The sequence below is a fragment of the Phycodurus eques genome, chromosome 13 (genome assembly GCF_024500275.1).
Source record: "Phycodurus eques isolate BA_2022a chromosome 13, UOR_Pequ_1.1, whole genome shotgun sequence".
Lineage (NCBI taxonomy): Eukaryota > Metazoa > Chordata > Actinopteri > Syngnathiformes > Syngnathidae > Phycodurus > Phycodurus eques.
The window spans coordinates 11249840-11277080 of NC_084537.1; the positions used below are offsets into that span (position 1 = coordinate 11249840).

The window sequence follows — 27241 nt, forward strand, 5'->3', positions numbered from 1 at the left end:
TGTGTTTTGCTCGTCAAACAGTTTTGCTCTGACCAACCAATCAGAGGATGGGAAAATGCTGACATCACAGTGGGCCAGACAGCTGGCCCTGTAAGGTGAATTTCCCATTGCAATCCTATATTAAACTATATTAGCAATCCCATTGCTAATATAGTTTAAATTACATGGGCCAGCACAACTGCTTCTTAAGGCACGGGGCAGATTAGATTCACATGGCAACAAATAGAGGTTTAAATATGAATGGACAAAAAAAACTGCAGCTAAGAAAAAAGACTGGAGTTAAGACAATAGACTGTTGGGAATAATTATTACAATTTCATAGCCCACCGCTGTTCCCCCACAACCTCCAAGGTGGCCCGAGTGCAACTCGCAGATAGGAGCAAAGTTTGAACACAGTGAATATGATTTACTGGACGCTGCTGACCACAATACACTTCTTCTTTCGCACAAGAGCTACCGTCTTTATTTCTTCACCCTTCTCACACCAAATCCTGCTGTAATTTATTAGCCTTTTATTACTGATTTGATTCAATTATGTACTTGATGTACTTGGACAGTGGTGGGAAGTAACAAAATACAAGTACTTTGTTACTGATGATTGTTTGGTCAGATTATCTGTACTTTACTTGAGTGTTTATTTTTCTGAATACTTTTTACTTTTACTCGTTACATTTGAAAACGTTCTGCTCCTTACTTTACTATTTTTACTTTTATCCACCTGTGTGGATGATGACATGACATCAAAAAGATGTAAATGGAGAGAGTTGATAGAAATTACTGGCTGCACGCTGACACAACACTGCATGCACATTTTTGTTTGCCACATTCTATTATCTATTATTATCACATTTATTATCTATTATTTGCCACATTCACATTCTATTAAAGATACACGCCCAGCTTTTCTCACCAACATATAGTTGCACTGTATGTCACACTCAAGTGACATACAGTGGTTGAAATCTTGATTGATTGAGAGCTTGGGGAGAGTTTATGAGGCAGAACAAATTATGTATAAAATTGGGTACGTAAATGTATTTAATTGACAGTAAAAGAAACATTTCTACTTTTTACTTTTGAAGTTAAATACATTTCAAAGTCTATACTTTTTCAATTTCACTTATGTTGAGCACTTCAATTAGTCTTATTTCTGTACTTGTAGTCTAGTTTAGTAAAGTATAGATTCTGCTTACTTTTACCACCTCTGCCCTCAGATTATATCACACAGCGATGCTGAAACTGTGGTCAGATCCTTAAAAGTGTGAACAACGGAAGAAACACTCAACACCAAACTGGATGCTTGGATTTATGCTTTAAACAGTCTACAAATCAGCCCCCCCTCATCTGTCACTGTGATCAGCAGCTCCCCTTGTTTGCAAGCGACCCGTTTCTGGTTGTAAATCTACGCTGGGGACCTCATCCAGGGAACGTTGGAGTGTGGATGTGAAGAAAGCTGCTCACCCCTTCCTGGTTATTGTGTGTCTCTGTGCGTCTTTTGGATGGGGTTGAGGGGGTGTTGGAAGGTCACAGTTCATGCCTGTGGCTCATTTGTATGTTTATACAGGTGTTTGTTTGCTCTATTTGACATTTAAGAAGAATTGAGCATAGGATCTTTGCCAGAGGTCATGCTTAATTTATTAATAGAATTTCTTCTCATACTCAAACCAAAGGTAGTGACTCAAATTTGGTGTTTTGTTAACTTTGCTCCATCTGCATTTTAAAGAATATCTTTTGTTTCTATTAAATGCATGAAAACAATCATTCATATGGCCTACATTTGAAAGACGTTTATTGCAAAATAAATCAAAGGTGTTCAAAAAGAAGTGGCAGCTCACTTCAATTCTCACACTCTTGACAGGGGGACTAGATGGAAATGTATTTTTATAATGTAGCCAATAGCCACACACAACCACAAATGACATGGAGACAGTCACAAATGGATATAAGGTCTACACAACCCTTTTCAAATGCAATTTTACTATATAAAAAATAATCATAATTAATGTGATCTATAGCCTGTACAACATAATAAAAAAAAGGAGACCAAGAAAAATAATGAATGTGATCTATAACCTGTACAACATAATTAAAAAAATATATTTTCAAGACGGGCGGCACGGTGGTCGACTGGATAGAGACGGAAGTAAAAATAAGCAACTGAAATACCGTGGTTGCACAAGTGTGCACACCCCCTTACAACAGGGCCGTGGCTGTGCAGAATGAACTAATCATATTCAAATTCATGTTATATGGGAGTCAGCACACATCAGCAATTTCAAGAGCCTCTGATAAATCCCAAATACATTTCAGATGTTGTAGTAGGCTGTTCCTGACACTTTTTCTTTTTTTGTGTGTTTTGCTTTCTAGCAGAAGCCTGAAGGTTTTGTGCCAACACTGACTGCTAATTCAAACTGTCAATAATCCCATCAACATTGTCTAAAGCCCCAGTTCCATCTGAAAAAAAAAACAGCCTCAAAACATTATGCTGCCATAACTACAGTGAACCATGATGGTTCACTGTAGTTATGGTGTGTTCCATTCATACAATTCTTCCATTGTAAGAAGAGAAAATACATTTTGCTATCTGCTTTTTATTCATTTTGAGAATTGCACTGAAAACAAACCCCCCCAAAAAATGCTTTCTCATTTTCACACTTACCAGAAAAGAAGTGAAAATGTGGAACAAAGCTCATTGTTTTAAGCTCCCAAAATGAGCATTGAGTACAGTACTGACACACTCAGTATCAGATCACATCATTTACGGTGTAACTGCTGAACACTGTGGCTGTCAGATGACTGGACATTTGCTTTCTCCTCATTGTGAAATCAGTTCTGCAGAAAACAAGCTTGAACGTCTGTGAAAAAGCGGCCCGCAAGAGTGACTTTGACTTTTCTTATCGCGCTATGAGAATGCCAGAGCGTGACACTGAGATATTTTATCTGCCTGGAACTGTAAGGTAGAAGATTTTGGTTCTGCTTTTGGGTTGGATTTTTATTAGTTCACGGGTTCGTACTTCATCATTTGATTAAGCAAAGATTTTTTTTTTTGCAATGTAGAGGGTGTCTGGAAATATCTGTCAGCTCCACTTGTTGATGCACTTTATTTTGGCATCAGCCAGTGCTCCCTGAAACGTCTCCATTTGGTTCAGAATACTGCCGCTCGCCTCTTAACTTGCAGCACGTAAGAGGGACCATATAACTCCGACTGTAGCCTCCCTACACCAGCTGCTTGTGCACTTTATATTTAATGTTGGGACTTTGGTATTTTTATTTAAATCTCTAAATGGTATACCAACATTTAAGAGGAAACTCAGAGGGGATAGTGTATTTTCGGTTGCTGGTCCCAAATTAGGGAATGACCTCTTGATGCACATTCAACAAGCCACCCTCAAAGTCCATTTTCAAAGGTCCCATATTTTGGCTATTTCTCCATAGAGTGGCTCTCTAACATGTACTTAGGTCCAGAAAAGGCTCCTCTGACAGCTACTTCTGTTTGCCCCTGTTTTTTTATCCACTTTGTCCCTATTTGGCTAAAACAGCTCCCTCCCTTTCCTCTGATTGGTTGCCTCTGCGTAGAAGACCCACTTGTGAGAGCCCACGTGTTTGTTATGTTGACAGCGCTGGCTCGGAGTGGAGAGGTAGGAGGAGATCTTCGCTAGTGAAGGAGATAAGGTCGAGAAATTCGAATGATCTGATTTCAGGCCTCCAGGCAGAACATTTCTGGATCTTAGGAATGCGTGGATAATTTTAATTCATATTTTGCATGTTTACTGAGGCCCCAGAGACCCAATATTACATCCCAAATACAAGAAAAAGTTGGTTTGTTAAAATACAGAACCTTTAAAACCTGCCTTTGACCCATTTTTAATCCATACAACACAGCATGAGACTCTTATGAGATTGCCTTTGTTTTAGTGTCCTATTTGTTTTTTATTTCATGTTATGTTGAATTGTCTTAAGTTTTATGTTTGTTTTTAGTCAAGCACTTTATTTCAGCTGTTGTTTTTAAATTGGTCTAAAAATAAAATACTTACTTGCCTGTACTTATTCCCTGCTCAGCTCCCTCCAGCAAATATCATACAAAAAAAATATATAGTGAAGTAGTGAACCTCCGTTAATCCCTGGGATATGTTCCAAACCCACCTGCAGAATTCATGTTTCCATCAATCACAGCAAGTCGTCCAGGTCCTGAATAAGAAGCAGCCCCAGACCATCACACTACCACCACCACGTTTGACTGACGATGATGTTCTTCCTCTGACATGTTGTGTTGCATTTACACCAGCTGTAACGAGACACATACCTTCAAAAAAGTTCAACTTTTGTCTCGTCGGTCTATTCTCCCAAAATCTTGAGAATCATTCAGATATTTTTTTTTTTTGCAAAATTAAGAAGAGCATTTATGTTATTTTTGGTCAGCAGAGGTTTACGCCTTGGAACTCCGTCATGGATGTCATTTTTGCCCAGTCTCTTCCAATATTGTTGAGTCATGAACACGAACTTTAACTGAAGCAATGAGCCTACAGTTCTCCAGATGTGGTCCTGAGTTCCTTTGAGACCTGCTGGATGAGTCGTCGCGGTTGCGCTTGGGGTCATTTTTGTAGGCCGGCCACTTCTGAGAAGGTTCACCGATGTTTTCTCTGTTTGAGGATAATGGCTCTCATCATGGTCCTCTGAAATCCTAAAGCTTTAGAAAATGGCATTGTAACCCTTTCCCGACTGACAGATGTCAATTACTTTATTTCTTGACTGTTCTTGAATGTGTTTGAATTTGAATTTGTTTCTTTGTTTTCCTTATTTTCAAACAGTTTTTTTTAGATCTTTTGACCAACTTCATTTGGTCAGACAGGTTCTATTTAAGTGATTTCTTGATAGAATAGGTCAGGAGGTTATCAGGCTTGGGTGTGGTCAGTAAAAATCAACTCAGCATTCCAAAAAATTTAATTAGCCACCATTAATTCATAATTTCTGCGATTGGCTGGCAACCAGTTCAGGGTGTACCCCGCTTCCTGCCCGATGATCGCTGGGATAGGTTCAGCACTCCCGCGACCCTTGTGAGGATAAGCGGCTCAGAGAATGGATGGATGGATGGATAATTCATAATTTAACAAGGGGGGCAATTACTTTTTTGTTGTTTTTTTACACAGTATCAGGTGGCTTTGTAAAGTTTTTTCCCTTAATCAAAGAATATTACCATTTAAAAAACTGCATGTTATGTTTACTTGGGTTATCTTTGTCTGCTATTTACATTTGAAACTATAAAAATGAGAATTTGAGAACAGGCAAATACTTTTTCATGGAACTGTATGGATAGGGCCCTCCCAATGCTAACTTGGTGTTTGGGTGTGGGAATCCGTGTAGCCACACTGTGAGCCATGTGACATTTCCTCTTCCTGTTGCTCACGTTGGTCTAATAAACCACTGCTGTTGAAACTTTGCTCCACTCCTATTATAATAGTCACACAGGTGGAATAAATCACAAAACGAGTGAACCAACTCTGATTGAGTATAGAAATTTGAGGCCTGAAATGTGGCATTTATTGCAGTTGTTTTAATTGAACAATACTTTTATAGTTGTGGGTGAAGTTTGCAGTGCGGTACAACTGCAACACATTATACTATAATGCATTTCTAATATTCTGGAATACCTAATGACAAGTGAGTGATTAATAATATACAAATATAGTCATATCTAATAGCGTTTAGGGATATTTTTCATTCTTCCATAAAAATATTCAGCTACAGAAGATCTATAATAGCTTGTTATTGCATGAAATTGGTAACAATAAAGACCTCCGAGTCAAATTGTGTTTGAATGTAGAAACTGGACTACAGGAATGCGTAGATGTGTTTTTCTGTATAATGTTCATACTCTTATTGAAAAAAAAAAAAAGATCAGCAGTTACTCACGAATTACTCAGTGCACGAGTAGTTGTCGTTGTCCCGAGTGATGGTATTCTGACAGTACTCTTACTTGAGTACAATTTTATGCCATTCTATCCACCTGTGGTCTTAGCTTAATAAAGGTTGGGAAACACTGTTTTATTCTAATCAAATAATCATAATGGGGTACATTGTCAACTTATATTTCATTTCTGCATTCCGAGTTGTTGGAATTGTGTCAATGTCTTCACGGCTCTGCAGTTAAAAACAAACAAACAAGTCTTCATTGTTTTTTTTAGTAGAGATAATAATAATAATAATTTAAAATAAATAAATAAATGAGAAAAACATGTGCACTATGATTGGCTGGCGACCAGTTCAGGGTGTACCCCGCCTCTCGCCCGAAGATAGCTGGGATAGGGTCCAGCAGTACAGAAAATGGACGAATGAATATGAATATGAATAGGCTGCCCTCTGTCGGTCTTGATGTCATGTTGCCTCCAATGCTGCAGATGGCGCTGCGGGTACTATAAGCAACTGGCTAACTTCCGCTTGCAGGGTACTAGCTAGTTTTATCGATTCAGAGAGGAAAACGTGAAGAAACCCCGTTAATATGGTGAGTTAACCGTCATGATATTCGATGTTTTCATCCCGTGCGTACGTGTAAACGTAGATTATAAATGTTTGTTGAGTGTTTACTGCGGTTTGGAGGTCGGATGGCGTCAGATTTTAAAGGCCGGCGTTGAGTTCCAGCGTGGCGCTTTTATTGGCAGACGAAACTCAAGCTGGCCTAAAACTTGCCCTGTAACATTTTGTGTGTATGTGTCACTGGTTCCTAACAAGCATCTGGATGCTTCGTTTCTTTTAAGGGTTTCGTCAAAGTGGTGAAGAACAAGGCTTACTTCAAGAGATATGAAGTCAAATATAGGCGAAGGAGAGGTATAACACTTTTAACACCAAATGACATCGTAAGAAGTGGCAAAAGTACTCAGCGTTCTGTACTGAAGTAGGAGTACTGCTGCTTGTGCAAACGTACTGATTCAATTCACTTCTTACTTTGTATTTCGTTGCCTACAATCAATGTGGTTGTTTTCTGCTTCTTGATGATGATCCCCAAGCACGCTGAGCAAAATGTAGTTGGTCCTTCGTTTGCATTGGCTGATGTTTACTGTCCTTTCAAGACGGGGCTGAGAGAAGCAACACAACCAATCAACCTGGTATTTGATCAATTGGTAAAAGTGTATATACTGAAATAACAATCTCAATATCAGTTTGATGAAGACACATTTGAGCAACTTCAGAGTTGTAAATACATTGACAAAGCAAAAATCCAATCACCAACTATACAAAAATCAAATGTATTGACAATGTACGTAATCATGACAATTTCGGTTTTGATGATAGATTTTAAAGTGTTTCCCAATCATTAATGAGCTAAGTGGAGGACCTAGGTTAAGCCTGAGCTGTCATGGAGAGTCTTCGACATGTACAAGTGTGCTATGTTTTAAGGGTAATGTTGTAAGATGAGTTTGAAATGATGTAAAAGTGTCTTGAGATCTTAGCTTGTGGTAAAGTTACAATTTAAACTTAATATAGGCAAATATGTTTTGGGGGTGGGGGCATCAGTTACTTGGGTTAACTCCCGATCCCCCTCTATAGTATGGGTTTTATCTAAATTGATAGGAAACATGCCTGTATGACCAGGACTTTCCAGAGCCTTTTGGCTCTGGAAAGTCATAAATATGTGGATCATTTTATCCACTAATGCACTCGTAATGTATTTGCCTTGTGTCCGAGTAACCGTTTAACTAATTTGTTTTGTGTTCCAGAGGGGAAAACGGACTATTATGCCCGCAAACGCCTGGTGGTACAGGACAAGAATAAGTACAACACACCCAAGTATCGACTGATCGTCCGCTTGTCTAATAGGGACATCTGCTGCCAGGTCAGCTGCGGCACACCTGAATTGGTCCCATGTACTCTGGTGGCCCATTTAACTGTATTGTGTTATGTCTCCTGACAGATTGCCTATGCAAAGATTGAAGGAGACCACATTGTGTGTGCCGCTTACTCCCACGAGCTACCTAAATATGGCATCGCTGTAGGTCTCACTAACTATGCTGCGGCCTACTGTACTGGACTCGTGCTGGCCCGCCGGGTAAGAACTAAAGTACTTCCGAATATACATGTGCTGTATTTTCATGACCATAAGGCGCACTTGGAAGTCTTAAATTTTCTCCAAAAAGGACGGGGCGCCTTATATTGCGGCGTGCCTTATGTGCGCACCGAGTTCCAAAATCTCTAACTGTTGTTGTGTGACTTTAATGAGCGCTCCGCTTGACTGACTGGGAGCATTTCCTGCCGACACGCTGCTTATATAGAGGAAGGCGGACGTGACTGAGGACAGCATGTGGACGTAAAGGGGGAAGGGTGTGCATGACAGAGGACGCTAAAGGCACGCCCCCAGTACGTATATAGTTCCGGTATGTGCATCGGTTTGGCTAAGGACCCCCGAAAATGGCACCTACGAAGAGACACGCTTACGAAGCACAGTTTAAACTGCAAGCTATTAGTTACATGGAGAAACATGGGAAATCGAGCAGCCACGAGAGAATTCAAGATCAACGGATCCATGGTTCGCAAGTGGAGGAAGCAGGAAAACGAGCTTCGCCAAGTCAAGAAGACGAAGCTGAGTTTCCGCGGAAAAGGGGCGAGGTGGCCCCAGTTGGAAGACCAACTCGAGGAACTGACTCGAACCTGGCGTGTTTTATTGAGAACTTGCCCAGCTGTTCATTTCGGATACAGAAGATGAGGACTTTGATGGTGTTGTGGAGGAGGATTGATCAAAAAATAGCGTGAGTACATTGTTAAATGCTTCAATAAAGTACAACCAAACTCTGTTTCGCTCCTGCTGCCTTTTTAAAAACATTGTTTTAGCGTGCATGCATGCTACATATGTTTTAAGATAGCGCATGTTTTACCATGCCTGCGCCCAATAATACGATGCGCCTTATGTATGTATTAAATACAGAAATAACCCCATAACTGAGACTGCGCCTTTTAGTGCAGTGCGCCTTATGGTCGTGAAAATACGGTACTGTATGTTACTACTCTCTATTCCCGTATCATTTCAAACTGATCTTACAACTTTTCTCATAAAAATAAATGAATATGGCATAATTTATTGCAAATTTTGTGGACCCCAGTTTGAGAAACTCTGCTCTAAGGACTTTTCTGTCTTAGCTCTTGCACAAGTTTGGCATGGATCAGGTGTACGAGGGTCAGGTGGAGGTGACGGGCGACGAGTTCAACGTGGAGAGTGTGGACGGTCAGCCTGGCGCCTTCACCTGCTACTTGGACGCCGGCCTGGCCAGAACCACCACGGGGAACAAAGTGTTTGGAGCGCTGAAGGGAGCCGTCGATGGGGGGCTGGCCATTCCTCACAGGTCAGTTGTTGACGATTTCTGGACGTCTTTATATTTGACTCTTTTGGTGGTAATTTTTGCGGTGAGTGACTGGTCCAATTTGTGGGTGGTGGTTCTCTGCTTCTTGATGATGAGCCCAAGCACGCTGAGCAAAATGTAGTTGGTCCTTCGTTTGCATTGGGTGATGTTTACTGTCCTTTCAAGACGGGGCTGAGAGAAGCAACACAACCAACCAACCTGATTTTAACAATTAGGTCAGTTTCCCAACATTAATTGAGCTAAGGCACTACATTAAAACAATCTCACAACCACAACACTCCACCAAACAATAATGTCACAAAGTGTATACAGTGAAGATAGGGAGTGAGGCCTGCTGCGAATAGTAAAGATCCATAAGTAATTGACCCCCGAACCTCTGAAAGTATACATAGTCACACGCTGGCTTGAAAGTTAAAATAAAGGATTAACACTGTGCATCTAGCATGTACACAATTATGAATCCATGTTACAATAATAACTATATTCAGTAGGTAAATTATTCAACACAAACAACCTTCACATTTGGTTGAATAATAGCAGTATATTTAAACTAACAACAACGCCTAAATTCCACCATGTCGCCAAATTAATACTTTAATCGCGTTGGCCTGAGCACAAATGAATAACGGAGAATATATTAAACAAATAAATAAAGAGCAATTATGCAAATGACAAAATGCTAAGTTTACTCGATACTGAAATAATCGTATTTATTCACAAATGTGTTTAATCAGGGTGAATTGTAGGTCTGTTTATTCTATTATGACTGGCAAAAGGTGGATATATGTGCATGAATGAGAGGGGTGGTGGGGGAAGAGTGAGGCTACAGGGAGAAGAGATAGCAAGGGTGGAGGACTTTAAATAACAAGGGGTCAACCGTCCAGAGCAATTGTGAGTGTGGTCAGGAAGTGAAGAAACAGGTCCAAGCAGGTTGGAACGGGTGGAGGAAGGTCTCAGGTGTGTTATGTGACAGAAGAGTCTCTGCTAGGATGAAGGAAAAAAAGAATAGGTGGATATTCAGGTAAATTGTACAACCTCGTGGAAAAGCATTTGTTCTGCCTGTCACTATTCAGTAAGTCACTGGAACAGAGATTTGCCCAAAAACCTTGACTTTTTTTTTTTTAACTACGTCTTTTTACTCAATCTCTCAAAGCACTGGTTCGGTATCGCTGATCTATTCATTTGTGACATAATTATTGACTGAATGAGCTGCTGAGGTCTTGTCTCCCTGTTGTTTTCAGCCTGAAACGTTTCCCCGGTTATGACACGGAGAGCAAAGAATTTAACGCTGAGGTGCATCGGAAGCACATCATGGGCATGAATGTGGCTGACTACATGTCGTACCTGATGGAGGAGGACGAGGACACCTACAAAAGGCAGTTTTCGCGCTTCATCAAGAACGGGGTCACACCGGACACAGTACGTCCAAGGTCACTCTTTCGCCTTTGAGGGCTGCCCACTCAAACCACAAATAAGCAGTGGTTGACTGTAATGTTCATTCGACAAAGTTGAAATGTTAATTGAATTTCTTTAAAGACCAAATTTACGTATTTTATGCTAATTAGTTTTTCCTTTGGTGATTGAAAATGGCTCTCATTAGCTTCATCATTTGTACACTTTTCAAATTTTACTAACCAAGCAGTCTTCTCACAAGTTCCACAATTTAAACTTCTGTCCAATCTTTTTTTTTTTTTTTTTTTTTTTTTTTTTATATATTACTACATAAGCTGACAGTGGTTCTCTGAGAGAAGCACAATACTGTACTGTGGTTTCATCACACAGTAATGTAGACATGAACAGGGGCTTTTGTACTTTTCAGGTAGAGGAAATGTACAAAAAAGCACACGCCGCCATCAGAGCGAGCCCTGTTCATGAAAAGAAACCCAAAAAAGAGGTCCAAAAGAAGAAGAGGTGGGTTTTGTATAAATTTTATTTTCCTTCCAATCAAGTGACAAAAGTGCATGCTTCACAAAACTGGCTTGTGACATTGTAGCCAAGTTTGTCATACAATTGGTGATTTGTATTTATTATTCTTTTTTTTCAACTTCCTGCTGAGCACTCCCCCAACTGTTCTGAATGTTAATGGTACCACTCTTTGCTCCTCTCTGGGCAGATGGAACCGCGCCAAGCTGTCCCTGGCACAAAGGAAGGACCGCATCGCCCAGAAAAAGGCCAGCTTCTTACGAGCGCAAGAGCGAGAGGCCGGCAACGGTTAGCGGCTCCGCTCCGGCGCCTCAGCGCACAGCACAAACAAATAAATTTATTCCAAAGTCAACTTCAGGGTTTATGTCCATTGATTCCGGTACTTTGTGGAATTATGATGGATGAGTTGTTAATTGCATGGGAATGGCATACTTGATTTAATCTTTCACATTTGGTACCTTGGCACATACACTACTCACAAAAAGGGATATTTGGGTTTCAGGTGAAAAATGCTCTATAACATTTACAGTTTAATGTAATTTGACGCCTACGCTTTAGTCCAGCTGTTCAGTATTCCAGTACTTTTTGCACAACTTGAACGGCAAAATTCAAAGCAGGTGTTTATTCTATCACTCAAATAATAAATGTCCTGGTTCAAGGATTGGTAAATTAAGCAGTCCTCTTGTGAGTGAACACTCTTAAAAGTTCAGTGCTAGTTTTACTTACTTTGCACTCTGTAAAATTGTCAATTTAAGATCTTTTTTTGTTATTTAAATAAAACATTTTGGTTATTTGTCCGGCACTAATGATATGCTATCAAAAGAGTTTACTTGATTTGAACCTCTGCTGCACTACACTTATAACCATATCAAAAAGTATCATGTCAGGATACTTTTATTCCAAAAATAAGAAAATGTAAACATTTTGGAAGCACTTGTTTCTTCTCAATTCATTTCTGAGGTACTGTATCGAGACTATCGGCAGATAGGCAAAAAAAGTGATTGGGTTCGAACACCTGCTGTAAATCTTGCCCTTTAGCTCCTTGTTAGAGAATGGCAAGTGCAAAAGTACCTGAAACGTCAAACAGCTGAACATGCATTCAAAAAGTCAAGGTTACAGTGCATTTTAGGTTCATCCTGAAATTTCACCCCAAAGCCCAATAAACATTTTTGTAAGTTGCATTTTTCCCACTTAATTAAAAATGAAAGTCATGTGGTAAAAGACTGCAAAATAGTGTGTACTTTATTCTCAGTTGTGCAAAATCATGCATGTATTATTCTATTAAAACATCTTAGTCCCTACAGCAGCGTTGAGCAGCTTTTTCTGTAGATCATGACATTACACGAGTTAAAAAAATTACTTCCTATCAGCTGTGCCTTGAATAGACCTTGTGCATTTTTATACAGCATTCAAGTGCAACCACTAGATTGGAAAAAGATCTTCTCACACAACATTCATAAGACTTTTAGCATGTTTCTTATGGCACTGTGATAGGTGAAACCCAAAATTGAGGCAGTACAATAAGGTCGTTCTTTTTCTAGTGGAAAAATAAGTGGCTAACATTCACAAATTACTATACAGCTCTGTGATTGATTATTAGTATTCAACAATATAAGATACAAACACTTCACACAACTCATGGCCCAGGCATGAAAGTATCATATGTCTGTGTAGATTCTCAGTCATACAGGTCATGGTAATCTGCAAAGGTTGCAACTGGATTTATTGTTTGTTGAAATGTTTCACTTTTAATCTGAAAGGCTTCTTCATCGGATTTGTCAAAGAAACTCAGAAGGATTTTCTCCAAACATAACATCCCAATGCATTTCAAACCCACTAACACCCTCAGACTAAACCTGGTTCACCAAGGACAAAATCCCAAGAAGAAAACTCAGCAATGTTGTTTGTGCAGTGCAGTGAGAAACGCAATGACCTCTAGATTGGAGAGACTAAGCAACTGCTGCACAGGCGCATAGCACAGCATCAACGGGAGGTTTACTCGGGTCTAGAATCAGAGTTTCATTTGCATCTCAAGAAGAATGGCCATTTCTTTGAGGACAACAACGTACACATTATGGATAGGGATGACCACTGGTTAGAAAGAGGTAAAAGCCATCTATAAACAGAGGAGGAGGCATCACTTATTGTCTGCCAATAACAGTGTCCTGACGTCGCCCCCCCCCCCCCCCCCAACTCCTTGAGGATCACCTCATTCAACAGGAAGGGAGGCCCAAATGAGCTGTTTTTCCACAAGACGAGTAAACGATTGATTGCTATGCAAGACGGCCATTTCACCATACTGGGCAACACCACATTGTTGACCACCACCAAGGAACACACCCACCGAGCCACACCGGGAATTTAGAATTGAGGAAGCCTTTTGGATTAAAGATTCAACAAACAAGAACAGTCCAGTTGCCTTGATTCAACCTTTGCAGATTTACTTCTAGTGTCACTAACGATTGTGCTTCCGCTCAGTGACTTAGCAATGCCCAAAATGATCCACTGACTACCGAATCCTTTGGAAATGTGACAGTGAAAATGCATAACTTTCCTTCCAAATTTGAAGCAAAACCCATTCTGAACCAGTGTTACTAGAGTTTTGACAATGTAAAAAAAATATTTAACCTTCATAACTAGCGCCTTAACTGGTTAGTATCAGTACCTCGAATGAATACGTTTTCATAAAAAATAAGCATGCAAAAGTCATCACAATAAATGGGGACCGTCCATATTTCTTGATACTACATAAACCCCCGCTAATATGAATTGTTAAAAAAATCCAGAAAAACACAAGGATTGGATAGTCTTCAACGAGTGTCCCAGCTCAAGTTTTCCAAAACGTGATTACACAGCTTTAAGAGTCTATGTTCTCTAAATATTCATCACCCGGTTGTCATTTCCAGCCCCTGAACCTACGCTATATGGGCAAAAGAATTTGTACACATGGCCGTTACACCTACAGGAAGTTAAAAATATATACTGCATGAATGAAGTGTGTATACAAATGTCCATAATGTCTTTTGGGATATTGCTCTTTGCGAGGTGAAAGTTCAGAATGAACCTAAATGCACTATAAGCTTTACAGGTGAACTTAGACCTTTTATGTCCAACTGTTCCCAATACTTTTTGCACTACTTGTTTTTCCTCAACAAGGAGGATCCATGAATGAATGTACTTCCAAGGATGTATGCCTTTCTGTGACTCTTCCAGTCTCTCTGTATCTCTGTTGTAACCTGCTTATTACATTGTAAGCTCAGTCTCAGTGGCCACCTCCCTCTTGCAACGCCGAGGCTTTAGACAGGATCTTCTCAGAGGAAAGTGGCTACTGAAGAGTGTCACAGAGTGCCATCAGCAGGTTACAACAGAGAAACTAGAAGAGTCACAGAAAGGGACAGAAGTGAGTGTGCTTGAAAATTTTCATCGATCAAACCCCTGTTGAGAATTTTTCCCTTCAGGTTCTTTTTCGAGCAAGTTGTGCAAAAAGTACTGAAACAAATTAGGGCTGATACGATCAATCGAATAACAAGAGTAATTCGATTACGAAAGAAAGCTAGGGGGGAAAAAAGCTGTATCGCCCAGCCCTATGTGTTATGAATTTTTCTGTTGCGCTCCTTGTTAGATAACAGCCAATTGTGCAAAAATGACTGAAACATATTCAGGCTAACACGATGAATTGAATAATTTGATTTAAAAAAAAAAAAAAAGTCATATCACCCAGCCCTATGTTTAATTAGGTTTAAATGTTCTGTTTAGAGAACAGCAAGTTGTGAAACAATTACTGAAACAAAATAGGGCAGAAATTATTCAAATAAGTTGAACGATACGATTACAAAAAAAGCTAAATACAAGCAAAGAAACAAAAAAGCCATACTGCCCAGCAGTTCAGCTCTTCAGTTCATTTAACAGTTGTACATTTTAGGTCCGCCCTGAAACTAAACCCGAAAGCCCAATAACCCTTACATTTTGTGTGAGTAGTGTAACTTCATTAAATGTCATTTATTCACATATTATATCACAGCATTGTTAGAGCATACTTCCTCCTGGTCATGAGTCCTTAGTGTGTGAGATCTGTCTCCACAGCAGAGCCTTCAAGTTGTTGAGGAGCAGCGAATGCTCCATGTTCAGTTGCCCAGCATCGCCCTTGAGGGCCATGCAGGCATACAGCTGCCTCTCCAGCTCGTCCCGCAGGGTGGACGGCGCCCCGTGCAGCAGGTAGTCCTTCAGCGTACTGCACGCTTTGGCCAAATTGGGCCGGACGGGCTCCTCCCTGCAGCGTCTCTGTACCGTATCGCACGACGTCCGGCAGTCCACCCCATACACGCAGTCGGCATCCGTTTCGCAGCGCAGCGCTCGCATGCCCCGCCGGAACTGGCTTTCCGGCACCACTGCTCGGGTGTCGGTGAGACGCAGCTCGTGGCCGTCCGTGTAGCCGAAGTGGGCCGCCGCCAGGTCGCAGATGAGGAAGCTGCCGTACGTGCCGTGGAAGATGTCCTCCACCAGCTCCAGGAGGCCCATGGAGATCTTGGCTTTGCGAGGCCACGAGGGGGCGAACCACTGGTCCATGGTGCGCTGTAAGCCGCCAGGCACCCAGGAGACCAGCGGCCAGGGTACAGACAAACCGTATAGGGGCCCATGGGGGACCCTTTCGGTCATGTAGAGGTCGCCGCAGTAACCGAGGAGGCGAGGAGTGTGACCACGCTCCTGAAGCAGCAGGTCCAGAAGAACCTGAGAGAACAGAACAGGTCAGCCAAACACACTGCGCCATTTGTGTCCAGTACTCAGACTCTGTACTGAAGTAGAAGCACAGAGTCAAACTTTGTTACTTGCATCCACTCCTCTACACCTCAATGGAAACAATGATGTCGGCTGTCATTTCACCTCATCGATCTGCAGGAGGGCCCACATGGAGCGAGCTTCTGGCAGGGACACTTTTCCGTCTTTGTTGCCGTCCGCCACAGAAAGGATCACACTCACCAGACCGCCAAGGTTGGTCTGATCTCCAAGTTTGGACTAGAAAGGTCACACACACAAAGCGCCATGGGAGAGAACATGAAGTATGTATGTTATTTAATTTCATGACATACATTATTAAAATTATATTTACCTTTATACACTGAACATGTTAAAGTCAATTTTTTGATAGATGACAGGTGTCAAACTTAAGGCCTGGGGGCCACATCTGACCCACAAAATCACTTTATATGTCCCGTGAAAGCAAATCATTTTTGTCAACTTCCACGATTCTTGCTCAAATCTGTAACAAAATTTCAAATCATAATATGTAATAAATAATGTTGTAATATTGCAAGGATTTCTTTGTTACCAAACCATTTGTACAGTAACTTGAGCAATAGTTGAACAAACTATTATCCTGGACTTCTGATTTCAAAATTTGTTATCCATCAATTTGTTGCATATATATATATATATAATACTATGATGAGGCAATGAAACATTTTTGGGGTTTCACAGTCATAATGGCCCTCTGAGGGAAACCGTACCAACAATGTGGCTTGTGACAAATAAAATTTTGACACCCCTGATATAGATGAATGAGTATCTTTTACCTGGAAATGACCACAATGACCCCAAGGCTTTAAGAAGTTGTAATAAGAGCTATTCATGTAAAATACTTTTTATATTATTACATTCTTAAAAATTTATATTTTTGTTGATCCAAAACAAAAGAACGCGTTGTATACACTGTACTGTATATTCAACTATTATCTCTGAGCACAAGGTATTTTGCCACTTGTCTTATTTACAGCTAAAAATATATATATAATATAGTACAGATCAGTTCAACTCAGGCTTTTGGCGGTATTATTTTTATTTAATACATTTTGTTATGTAAGCTATATTGAAAAGAAAATCTCACAAAATTAGGCAGTATATGCATTTCAATGGACAATTACGATAATACGTCAATTTATTTAAGTATAGTACTTGTTTATTGTCTGTCCAGTGTTTCCCAACCTTTATTGAGCCAAGGTGTACATTTTACATTGGGAAAAATCTCACAGCACACCACCAAACAAAAATCTCACAAAACATGGATACGCAGGTTAATAATGTACCATCTGCTATCTAGTAGAAGAGTATTTAAATGTTCTGTCTGTCGTTATACTGTATGTTGCTGACATAGATAGTTAAACAAAGATACATTATTTGTTGTAAATAAAAATGTTTGGGACCAATTCAGTGAAATTGGGTAATTTCCCCACAGCACACTGGTTGGGAATCAGTTCTATACATGTTCTCTTATTGACTAGGATAAATCACATGGTTCCTTTGCCCTTGGCACTTTTTTTTTTTTTTTTTTTTTTTTTTTTTTTTACCTTGAGGTGATTCAAGACCATCTCTCGGAATTTCTCCACTGATGTGCCTCTAGTGGGGGTATCGAACACAGGGATCTCCTTCTGAGGCTCCGGCTCATCGCCCATCTCGTAGTGCGTGACTTTCCCCAAATGACAGCGAATGATCCCTTCGTGATCTCCCCAGCTTCCCGTGTACACCTGGTGAAAGACCGATATACATGTTTTTAATCGTGAACGGGGCCTTCAGTGGGGAGCTTTTCAGAATGAAAGTGCAATTATCCACTTGCCTTGTAGTTGTATACAGCCAGATTGACAGTGACACTAATAAATGTCGGGACACTTCTACATTATCCACACACTCACTGTTTTATTATGCTGCACTATTTGCATTCCTGTGATTGGCTGGCAACCAGTTCAGGGTGTACCCCGCCTCCTGCCTGATGATAGCTGGGATAGGCTCCAGGACTCCCGCGACCCTTGTGAGGATATGCGGCTCAGAAAATTGGTGGATGGATATTTGCATTCCGTTGTTGATTACTACTGACCACTCATGTGTTTGAGAACTCTGCACCATTTGCACAATTGTCACTTTATCAGATCATTCATTGCACTATTAATCACTTTAAACTCCTCTAAATTGCTTGAGGACTTTGCATCATTTGCACAATTGCCATTATATTAGTATCACCACACTAATGTACACTTTCATTGCTTGATGACTCTCCACACTTACGTTTTTAATGTCCTAAATGTATATTCCGTCATAGTGGCTGTTTGCTGTTATACTAGAGTGGCTCTAAATACCGGAGACAAATTCCTTGTGTGTCTTGTTGCATACTTGGCCAATAAAGCTTATTCTGATTTGAACATGAAATTACTAACAAACAATACATGATATGATACAATTGTATATTGGCATTGCTTCACACAAAGTCTCACTCTCTTGCAACATATGAATTGGAGGTCTGCCCCACCACACCAATCTTTTTTCTATCTCTTAAGAAAAATAAGTTTAAAAATAAGAGTATATGTACAAATTAACTAAAACTGGCCTGACGGGCAATAAAATGCCCGCGGCCTAGATTGGACCCCCCGGTGGGCCAGTTCTGGCCCCTGGTCTGTACATTTCACGCCCCTAGGTTAAAGAAACAGTCCAATTGCTAATATAGTTGAAGTGACAAGTCCTACTAATTCTGAAGGTCCGAGGCAGATTTGATTGACATTGTAACGCATGAAATCTGATTAGACAAAAAAAAAAAAAAGAAATCTAACATCCACATACTGGAAGCAGTGCAAGAGAGAAACAACATTTCCTACCTGGTTGTTTGGGAGTGTTGACAGACATCTGCTCATGTAGAACGTGTCTTTATCACACAGGCTGCTGCAGGCCGACCCGTCAATGATTCCTCTCCTATATTTGTCACACTTTAAGACGAAGACCAAACAGTTTGTGTGTTGTCATGTTTATTCACTAACAGGTTCCAATGACCACACATTGGTTGAATTGCATCCTATGGTCTAAAAGTGCGGATTGGTGAAGCCGCAGGTGCTGAACCGCAAGTATGCGGGGGTCTGCTACTCCACTGGATCATGATTGTACAAAATACAATTTAATTCTCATTAGATTTAGAATTTTTATCTTGACAAAATCTTTTGTTTTTCTTGTAAAGATTACATCTTTTTTTCTTGAAAAAAATACCACTTGAAAAATATGACAAAATCAAGGTACCACGTATAGTCCTACTTGAAAACAAAATAAAAATAAAGGCATCTTTTCCAGAATAAAAGGCATAATATTCCTTGATTAAAGTTGTATATATTCATGTATTTTTTAAAATATACTTGCTAAAATATGACTCTTTGCTCGTTAAACTTGATTTTAATATCATAATAATCCGACTTTATTCTCAAGAGATTACTTTTTATCCCAAACAATATGCCTTTGTCGTAAAGATTATGATTTTTTTGGAGGGAAAAAAAATAAGACTTTATTCTTATAACATTAAATGATAATGTTGTTAAATGAGTTAAACTGCAATTACCAATCTACATACACAGGGTAGCAAAAATGTGTCATCTTATTTAATATGGAGCTGTGGAAGGCCAAGAACATTGACCTAGACAGCCACCCAACCTATTGTGTTAAAACATCGACAAGATATCACAGCGTTGCGGCGTGCGCATTTAAAAAATAAATAAATCAATCAATGAGAATCTCCTAATGTGTTCAAGATAAACACAAGCCAATCGATAACTCAACCCACAATAGCATTTTTGCACTGGTGTCCTCTGCACAGCTCTGTGTAGGCCGAGTATTGCACGTAGAGCACCCAGCTCCCCACCAGCACCGTCAGCCAGGTGAAGAACAAGTACTTCACCCTTACAAAGGAGATACGGGCCTGCAAAGACAGACGAGAGAGCATTGTATTATATAGTTGTATTAGGGCACGTCCGTGTTGTGTCGTCATCCGCTGAGGTTAAAAAAAAAAAAAGTACAGATAACTGTTTTCAAATGTAGGGAGTAAAAGTTAAAAAGTCATCAGAGGAAAAAAAAATACTCAAGAAAAGTACAAACACTTGACAGATCTATTTAAGTACAGAAACCAATAATTTGTACTTCATTACTTCCCACCACTGAAAATAAGTGTACAAAGTACAATTGTTTTTAATCGTACCACATTTTCTTGAAAATTACATTCAAAGAATCTGACCGAATGCAGCAAATTAATTGATTTGAACTGAAAATGATTGAATAGGAAGCAAACTATAGAAACACACTTAAACTAACAATAACTAACACATTTGTTTTGTTCTTGTTGCTCTTTATTAGAGAAACATCAGTTCAAATGAAATCCTCTAAAACACAGTGATGGCTTGAATCACACATTTAATTTGTTCCGTGATCATGTACGTAACTCAAAATATTTGTATCTTGTCTTTCCCAATTGAAATGAATGGAAATCCCTTAATTCGTTTCAGCGCCCCAAAAACACCACGTTTTTAAGAAGAAAAATAGCACTCTACAATATTGAACATAAAATAACAATAACATCCATCCATCCACCTGTTTTCTGTACCGCTTATCCTCACTAGGGTCACGGGCGTGCTGGAGCCTATCCCAGCTATCTTCGGGCGAGAGTCGGGGTACACCCTGAATTGGTCGCCAGCCAATCACAGGGCACATATAAACAAACAATTTAGAGTCTTCAATCAACCTACCATGCATATTTTTGGGATGTAGGAGGAAACCGGAGTACCTGGCGAAAACCCACACAGGCAGGGCCGAGATTTGAATCCTGGTCCTCAGAACTGCAAGGCAGATGTGCTAACCGTCCATCCATCCATCCATCCATCCATTTTCTGAGCAGCTTCTCCTCACTAGGGTCGCGGGCGTGCTGGAGCCTATCCCAGCTGTCATCGGGCAGGAGGCGGGGTACACCCTGAACTGGTTGCCAGCCAATCGCAGGGCACATACAAACAAACAACCATTCGCACTCACATTCACACCTACGGGCAATTTAGAGTCTTCAATTAACCTACCATGCATGTTTTTGGGATGTGGGAGGAAACCGGAGTGCCTGGAGAAAACCACGCAGGCACGGGGAGAACATGCAAACTCCACACAGGCGGGGCCCGGCAGGGATTGAACCCGGGTCCTCAGAACTGTGAGGCTGACGCTCTAACCAGTCAGCCTTAATTGTTTTAATTTCAATAAATGTAATTATGTTATTGTTGGGCGGCATGGTGGCCATGGTTAGCACATCTGCCTCACAGTTCTGAGGACCGGGGTTCAAATCCCGGCCCCCCCTGTGTGGAGTTTGCATGTTCTGTTCTCCCTGTGCCTGCGTGGGTTTTCTCCGGGCACTCTGGTTTCCTCCCACATACCAAAAACAGGCATGGTAGGTTGCCTGAAGACTGTAAATTGCCCTTAGGTGTGAATGTGTGCGCAAATGGTTGTTTGTTTGTATGTGCCCTGCGATTGGCTGGCGACCAGTTCAGGGTGTAACCCGCCTCTCGCCGGAAAATAGCTGGGATAGGCTCCAGCACGCCCGCGACCCTAGTGAGGATAAGCGGAACAGAAGATGGATGGAAATAAATTACTAAAATTTCATGGAACAAATATTAGAATTTCAGTTATAAATGTAGGTCAGTGCTTCTGAAAGTGTTTATCCAGCAGACGGGTGAACACTGAAGCACACTGTTTAGCAAAAACTGAAACGACAAATGGTCAAACTTGTTGTGTCAGCAATAGTTTGAGCCTTCCGTGAGGGCCAAAATGTGGATGTTGTTCTTCAAGTAATCTGAGGATAAAGCAAATTTCTTTTCTCATATATGTGGCCCAGTAAGGCAGGGCCGGTTTTATTGTTTGAGGCTGTAATTACTTAACTGCAGCCTGGGAGGAACTAGAATTCTAATTTGGTCCTTGAGGTTATAAAAATAAATGAATAAATTAAAAAAATAAAAAGCTTGGGAAGCTACTACTGTATTAACAACCCGACCTCGCCCTTTCTCCACTTGACCCATATTGCTGTAAGAGCACTTTTGCGCGTCACTTGAGACACAACTATCCGGCCTGAAAAGATGAGCATGTAAAGAATGAATAGTGAGCCTGCAGGCACACTACTGTCCGACTTACTTTGGCTCCAGTAGATTTGCCATTAAATCTGACGCAGACAATACAACAGGACAATGGACTTACAGTATGTGCAATATATACTAATACTAATCAGCAACATGCACACTGAATTTAAGACGCGCAAACACATCATATTGACAAGTATACACAAAACGATAATCCTTTATAGAGACCTGTTAGAAACAATCCCAATAACATTTAACCCACACAAACTCCTAATATACACTATCGTTCGGTAGAATAGTCCGTTCTAAAAATATTCAATAGTTGCAGCCCCAGTATCGTTCATAAGTTTGGGGGTGGGGGTCACTTCTTAATGTCCTTATTTTTTATTGGAAAGCACATTGTTATTGTGGTTAAAAAAAAAAAAAAAAAAGAAGTGCTTTTCTTTAAAAAGACATAAATGACCCTCAAACTTTTGAACAGCACTGTATGTACAGTAAATACACGATAGTGTGTTTTTATGCAAATCAGGAAATTGTCTGGGTGACGCCAAACTTCTAAATAAGTTTGACTCAGTGTACCGATACAGTGTAGCTACTGGTACGGGGTACTTCCTGGCTCATTGCCATCGTGCCAAATTATTTCTACAATCGGGCGGTGCGTGCGTCTGCAGTCACATTAGTTTGTGTGGGAAAACAATCGAAGCTTCGAGGCAATGATCTTGTTTAAACTTTTATTCAATCTAATTTTGTAGTTATTCGATTAATCGTTGCAGTCCTAAAAATAAACGTTCAATCAACTTTTTAATGGTAGTGTAGGGCAATGCAGTTGGGACTCCAACCGTAGGAACCTGAAAACTGTGAGGCAAACTGTGAGGCAAACATGCTAACCTCTTGTCCACTGTGCTGCCCTCGATGAAAACCCATTTCAAACAAATATGCAAAACCACATTGCAACCCATTCTGTATTTAGTAACTAGCCATGTTCCATCATTATGGGTTTTCAGTGCAGTATTGCTGCAGCTAAGACAAAGGCCATCAGTATCATGTTCACATGTTGCCGAGCAACCTGTTGCTCATACACCCGAGGAGGATTTATTGTCGGAATAAATGTCCATGAGCAACATCTTTGACTCTCCCCTCACCTATAATATTTACATTTTGCATATATGTGTGCCTGTGTGTCTCACATCTTGACGACAGTATCTTAGTTATGGGAAGAATGTATCAATGATTCTGTTTACTGGGGAGCCGCAACATTTCTTGCACAGCTGTTCCTTTGGGCGAATGCATTGTAGAGGGGACAGGCGACTATCCAACTGGGTCATTTTGTGCTTCCCAAGACTTTTCTCGACAAAAAAGGTGGTTCTCAGACTAGTGTTCCTGGAGCCCTAGGGCTTCGCAAGCCGTATCTTGGGGTTCTGACAATTGTTCTGCAATATATTATGATGTTGTATCATTTAAAAGAGTGCATATGTACGTATGGGGACCAGCAGACCAATAAAACCAACATAATTAACCAATTACTTCCCATACCTTAGCTTTGGGTGAATTCAAATTTTCTATGATTTGATGTACAGTAGCACTACATAAATCTAACATCCCTGTATGAAAAAGTGTGTTTTGTTTTAGAACAAAAATAATGTTATTACAGGAATAAAGTCCTAGTTTTTAAAAACAAAAGTACAATTTATTGCTGTGGCCTGAGCACAAAAATAAAACAGCAAATACTAGACAAAGGGGAAAGAAAATGTTCCCTCGCTCAAAAAAATCTGGGAATAGGCGATTTCACGAACGCCGAACCGCAAATATGGTTCACTGTAAATTGTTACAAGCTCAGACTTGGAACGAATTAAACTCTTCAGTCAAGGTACCACAGTACAGTCCTATTTTTGTCGCGAACAAAGACATCTTTTAATGAATGAAAGTCAAAATATTACACGAATAAAGTTGTATTTTTTTAAATTCAACTGTTGAAATGTCTTTCTTCCCCTTGAAATACAATAATAATAATTTTAATCGTAAGACTTTAATCTTGTAAAAATATTAACTCTATTCTCATAAGAATCCAACTTTTTATCCAGATCAAATAAATCTTTGTTCTCACAAAACTTCCGATTTGTTTTTTTCTTGAAGACCTACAACTTTATTCTGATAAAATTACAACTTTTTTCCTCCCCCAAAAAATATGAATTTGCTATCCTAACATTTCGCCTTTTTTCCACCCTCGAAAATAGACAATTTAAAAACAAATCCTATATCATTTAGGGATACACATGCTAGTTATGCTCAGTTGGCGTCAGGATTGTGAGGGGTTCCTTACAAAAACATCTGCTCCGTAAGGAGTCTCTGGACACAAAAAGTTTGACAACCCCTGCTTGAACACTTGTATGAGTGGTGTGTCAGAAAAGTTCCACGTAATCCCCCTGGAGTCTAATGCATTGCGCATGCACTTTTGAAAGGATTCTTCCGGGATCCTCTGCAGCTCCATCGTCAGGGTTATATCGATGTCATCCACGTCTTCAAAACGGGTCCCCTTGAGAAAAAAGGAAAAATCCCACGGAGCCAGGTCAGGTTAGTAGAAAAGTTTGCTCCAAGCACGACGATGTTCTTCTCAGCCAGGAACTGTCCGATGCTCAGGGATATTGTGTTGTCCTGCCATAACTCTCGTCTCATCTCGTGGACAGAACGAAGCAAACGTGATGGTTGATGGTAGTTTGTAGTTTGAAATATATCTTTTCTGACACTCCGCGTATGCCTTTCGCTGTAAAATGTCCACAATTCAGCCTCCATCCTCCCTGGGTTGTTATTCTAAAACCAAAATACTGTCGCGCCTCAGTCCCAAAACATGCAGACAATGTGGGTAAACAATAATCTTAATCTCGGATGTGATCACTGATGCTTCAGAGTCAACAGGACAGTCTTTCATCGACATTCCTCAGGTATTATAAAACCGAGGAAAGAGACGTTTGCAGCCAGTTGTCAGCCTGATGTGACATATATTACACACGCTTCAAGTTCTCATTCAAAACACACAATTATACGGCAAGCTGTCTTACTTGGAAATAGAATGACTTCTTCACCCAGGCCCGTGGAAACAGCCCCTTCGCCATCACAAAAATAGATCATCTCAAAACTGGAGAACATCAGTCAACATCAGCCACGCAGGATCGAGCGTCTCGCCTCGCGTGCACAACGTATAGAAATCAATGCACATTATCTCGTTTCACCAATGTTGTTTTTGGTCATCGTGTGCGGCGCGGTGCTGTGCCGTCTGTCCGCACATTTGTCTTCTTCGTCCCAGCAGCTGGTTTTCCAGGAAAATTAAGTTGGACCCGAATGCAGAAAACAGCAGTAGGCTCGGGTCAGTGCGCAGGCGCGGTGTGTACGGAGCATTAAAAAAAAAAGGGAAAAAAGGGGGGAAAATTAAATTAAATTAAAAAACAAAAACATTTGGTAGTTTTCCATCAAAATGAAACAAATGAAAAACGGGTGTGCCATTTACCAGTGCCTCATATACTTTAGTGATACAAAACGGAGTGTCTAGTGAGAGCTTGACGCTATTCGCTTGTATGACTACACTTCCGTTATCCTTCAAAATCAAGCGATGGCGATCCACCACCACTTCCGCTAAAGATAAAGTCATATTTCAAAGGTATTTTTTTTTTAGTACTATGGTTTACTTTTATCATATTGACAACGTACAGCGATTTTTTTTTCGCTGCAAAAAAAACAAAACAAAAAACAGTTTTGTTTCTAGGGCACTTAAAAAACAACAACAACCGCAGTCGTTAACTAAGTGCTGCACATATTAAAGATCGACGAAGAAGAGGAAGAAATAATAAATAAACAAAATGTATATGTTGAAATATATTTCTTTAAAAACAAACTCCTGAAGTGCCTCCTCAGTGCCTTAGAAAAAACTGTCACAGTCCTTATTTTGCTGCGCAAAACCGTTGAATAATGCCATTTGGAGCTAATTTATAAGGCACACCGCTACTGTAAGCTATTCAGTGTTTGATTTATATAAATTCCTGCTCATGTAGGAAAAGAAGCAAATGAGAATGCAGATAATCTAGCCAAACATCCATCCATCCATTTTCTGAGCCGCTTCTCCTCACTAGGGTCGCGGGCGTGCTGAGCCTATCCCAGCTATCATCGGGCAGGAGCCGGGGTACACCCTGAACTGGTCGTCAGCCAATTGCAGGGCACATAGAAACAAACAACCATTCACACTCACATTCACACCTACGGGCAATTTAGAGTTGTCAATTAACCTTCCATGCATGTTTTTGGGATGTGGGAGGAAACCGGAGTGCCTGGAGAAAACCACGCAGGCACGGGGAGAACATGCAAACTCCACACAGGCGGGGCCCTGCAGGGATTGAACCCGGGTCCTCAGAACTGTGAGGCAGATGTGCTAACCACAGTGCTGCTCAAATAGATTACAATTAAACGAAATACTAAATTACATATTCAATTACAAAAATTACATAAAAATATTCATAATTATCCAATTATTTTTTTAGATCAATAAATTTTGAAATATTCATAAATACATTTTTACTAACCAATTTTCGGGGGCAAAATTAATAAAATAATGCAAGAAATATAAGACAACTTTTGATAAAGTAAATGTTCGTTGGGCCGGAATAAAGAACAGTGTGGGCCATAGGTGTGAATATATGAATGGTAGTTTGGCTATCTGTGGCCTGCGATTGACTGGCGACCAGTCCAGGGTGTTAGGGCACTTCCCCTCTCCCCCCTTTCGCCCAAAGTCAGCTGGGATAGCCTTCAGCTCACCTGCGACCCTAATGAGGATAAACAGTATACAGTAGGAAATGGATGGACCTGCTTGGACCCGTTTCTTCACTTCCTGACCACACTCACCATTGCTCTGGATGGTTGACCCCAAGTATTTAAAGTCCTCCACCCTTGCTATCTCTTCTCCCTGTAGCCTCACTCTTCCCCCACCACCCCTCTCATTCATGCACATATATTCTGTTTTACTTCGGCTAATCTTCATTCCTCTGCTTTCCAGTGCATGCCTCCACCTTTCTAACTGTTCCTCCA

General features: G+C 40.5%; 2 protein-coding genes across 3 annotated transcripts; one reads left to right on the plus strand and one right to left on the minus strand.

The window, feature by feature from the left end:
* The first annotated feature begins 6414 nt into the window (after positions 1–6414).
* Positions 6415–12566, plus strand: rpl5a (ribosomal protein L5a). 2 transcript variants are annotated; one of them, XM_061693737.1, is made up of 8 exons: positions 6415–6499; positions 6753–6822; positions 7713–7828; positions 7907–8041; positions 9127–9329; positions 10589–10766; positions 11167–11258; positions 11461–11622. In XM_061693737.1, exons 1-8 carry the CDS (start codon positions 6497–6499, stop codon positions 11561–11563), a joined length of 900 nt encoding a protein of 299 aa, XP_061549721.1. In that variant the 5' UTR covers positions 6415–6496; the 3' UTR covers positions 11564–11622. The 2 variants fall into 2 exon arrangements, with proteins under 2 accessions (XP_061549721.1, XP_061549720.1); XM_061693736.1 differs by lacking the exon at positions 11167–11258 and having other exon boundaries at positions 11461–12566.
* Positions 12567–13448: 882 nt separating this feature from the next.
* dipk1aa (divergent protein kinase domain 1Aa) lies at positions 13449–25557 on the minus strand. Its single transcript, XM_061693734.1, has 6 exons — positions 25228–25557; positions 19855–19989; positions 18908–19015; positions 17612–17788; positions 16152–16283; positions 13449–15998 (listed from the first exon to the last, which is right to left on the minus strand). Exons 1-6 carry the CDS (start codon positions 25279–25281, stop codon positions 15318–15320), a joined length of 1287 nt encoding a protein of 428 aa, XP_061549718.1. The 5' UTR covers positions 25282–25557; the 3' UTR covers positions 13449–15317.
* Between the last annotated feature and the right edge of the window lie 1684 nt (positions 25558–27241).

Excerpts from the sequence above, each read along its gene's own strand:
- rpl5a (XM_061693736.1), top strand. Across the intron at positions 8,042-9,126 it reads GACTCGTGCTGGCCCGCCGG|CTCTTGCACAAGTTTGGCAT; the intron begins GTAAGAACTAAA and ends TTTCTGTCTTAG. Across the intron at positions 10,767-11,460 it reads ACGGGGTCACACCGGACACA|ATGGAACCGCGCCAAGCTGT; the intron begins GTACGTCCAAGG and ends CTCTCTGGGCAG.
- dipk1aa (XM_061693734.1), bottom strand. The coding sequence starts at position 25,281 with ATGGCGAAGGGGCTGTTTCCACGGGCCTGGGTGAAGAAGTCATTCTAT. Across the intron at positions 16,284-17,611 it reads TGGTCTTGAATCACCTCAAG|TCCAAACTTGGAGATCAGAC; the intron begins GTAAAAAAAAAA and ends TGACCTTTCTAG. Across the intron at positions 15,999-16,151 it reads CCCTCCTGCAGATCGATGAG|GTTCTTCTGGACCTGCTGCT; the intron begins GTGAAATGACAG and ends CTGTTCTCTCAG.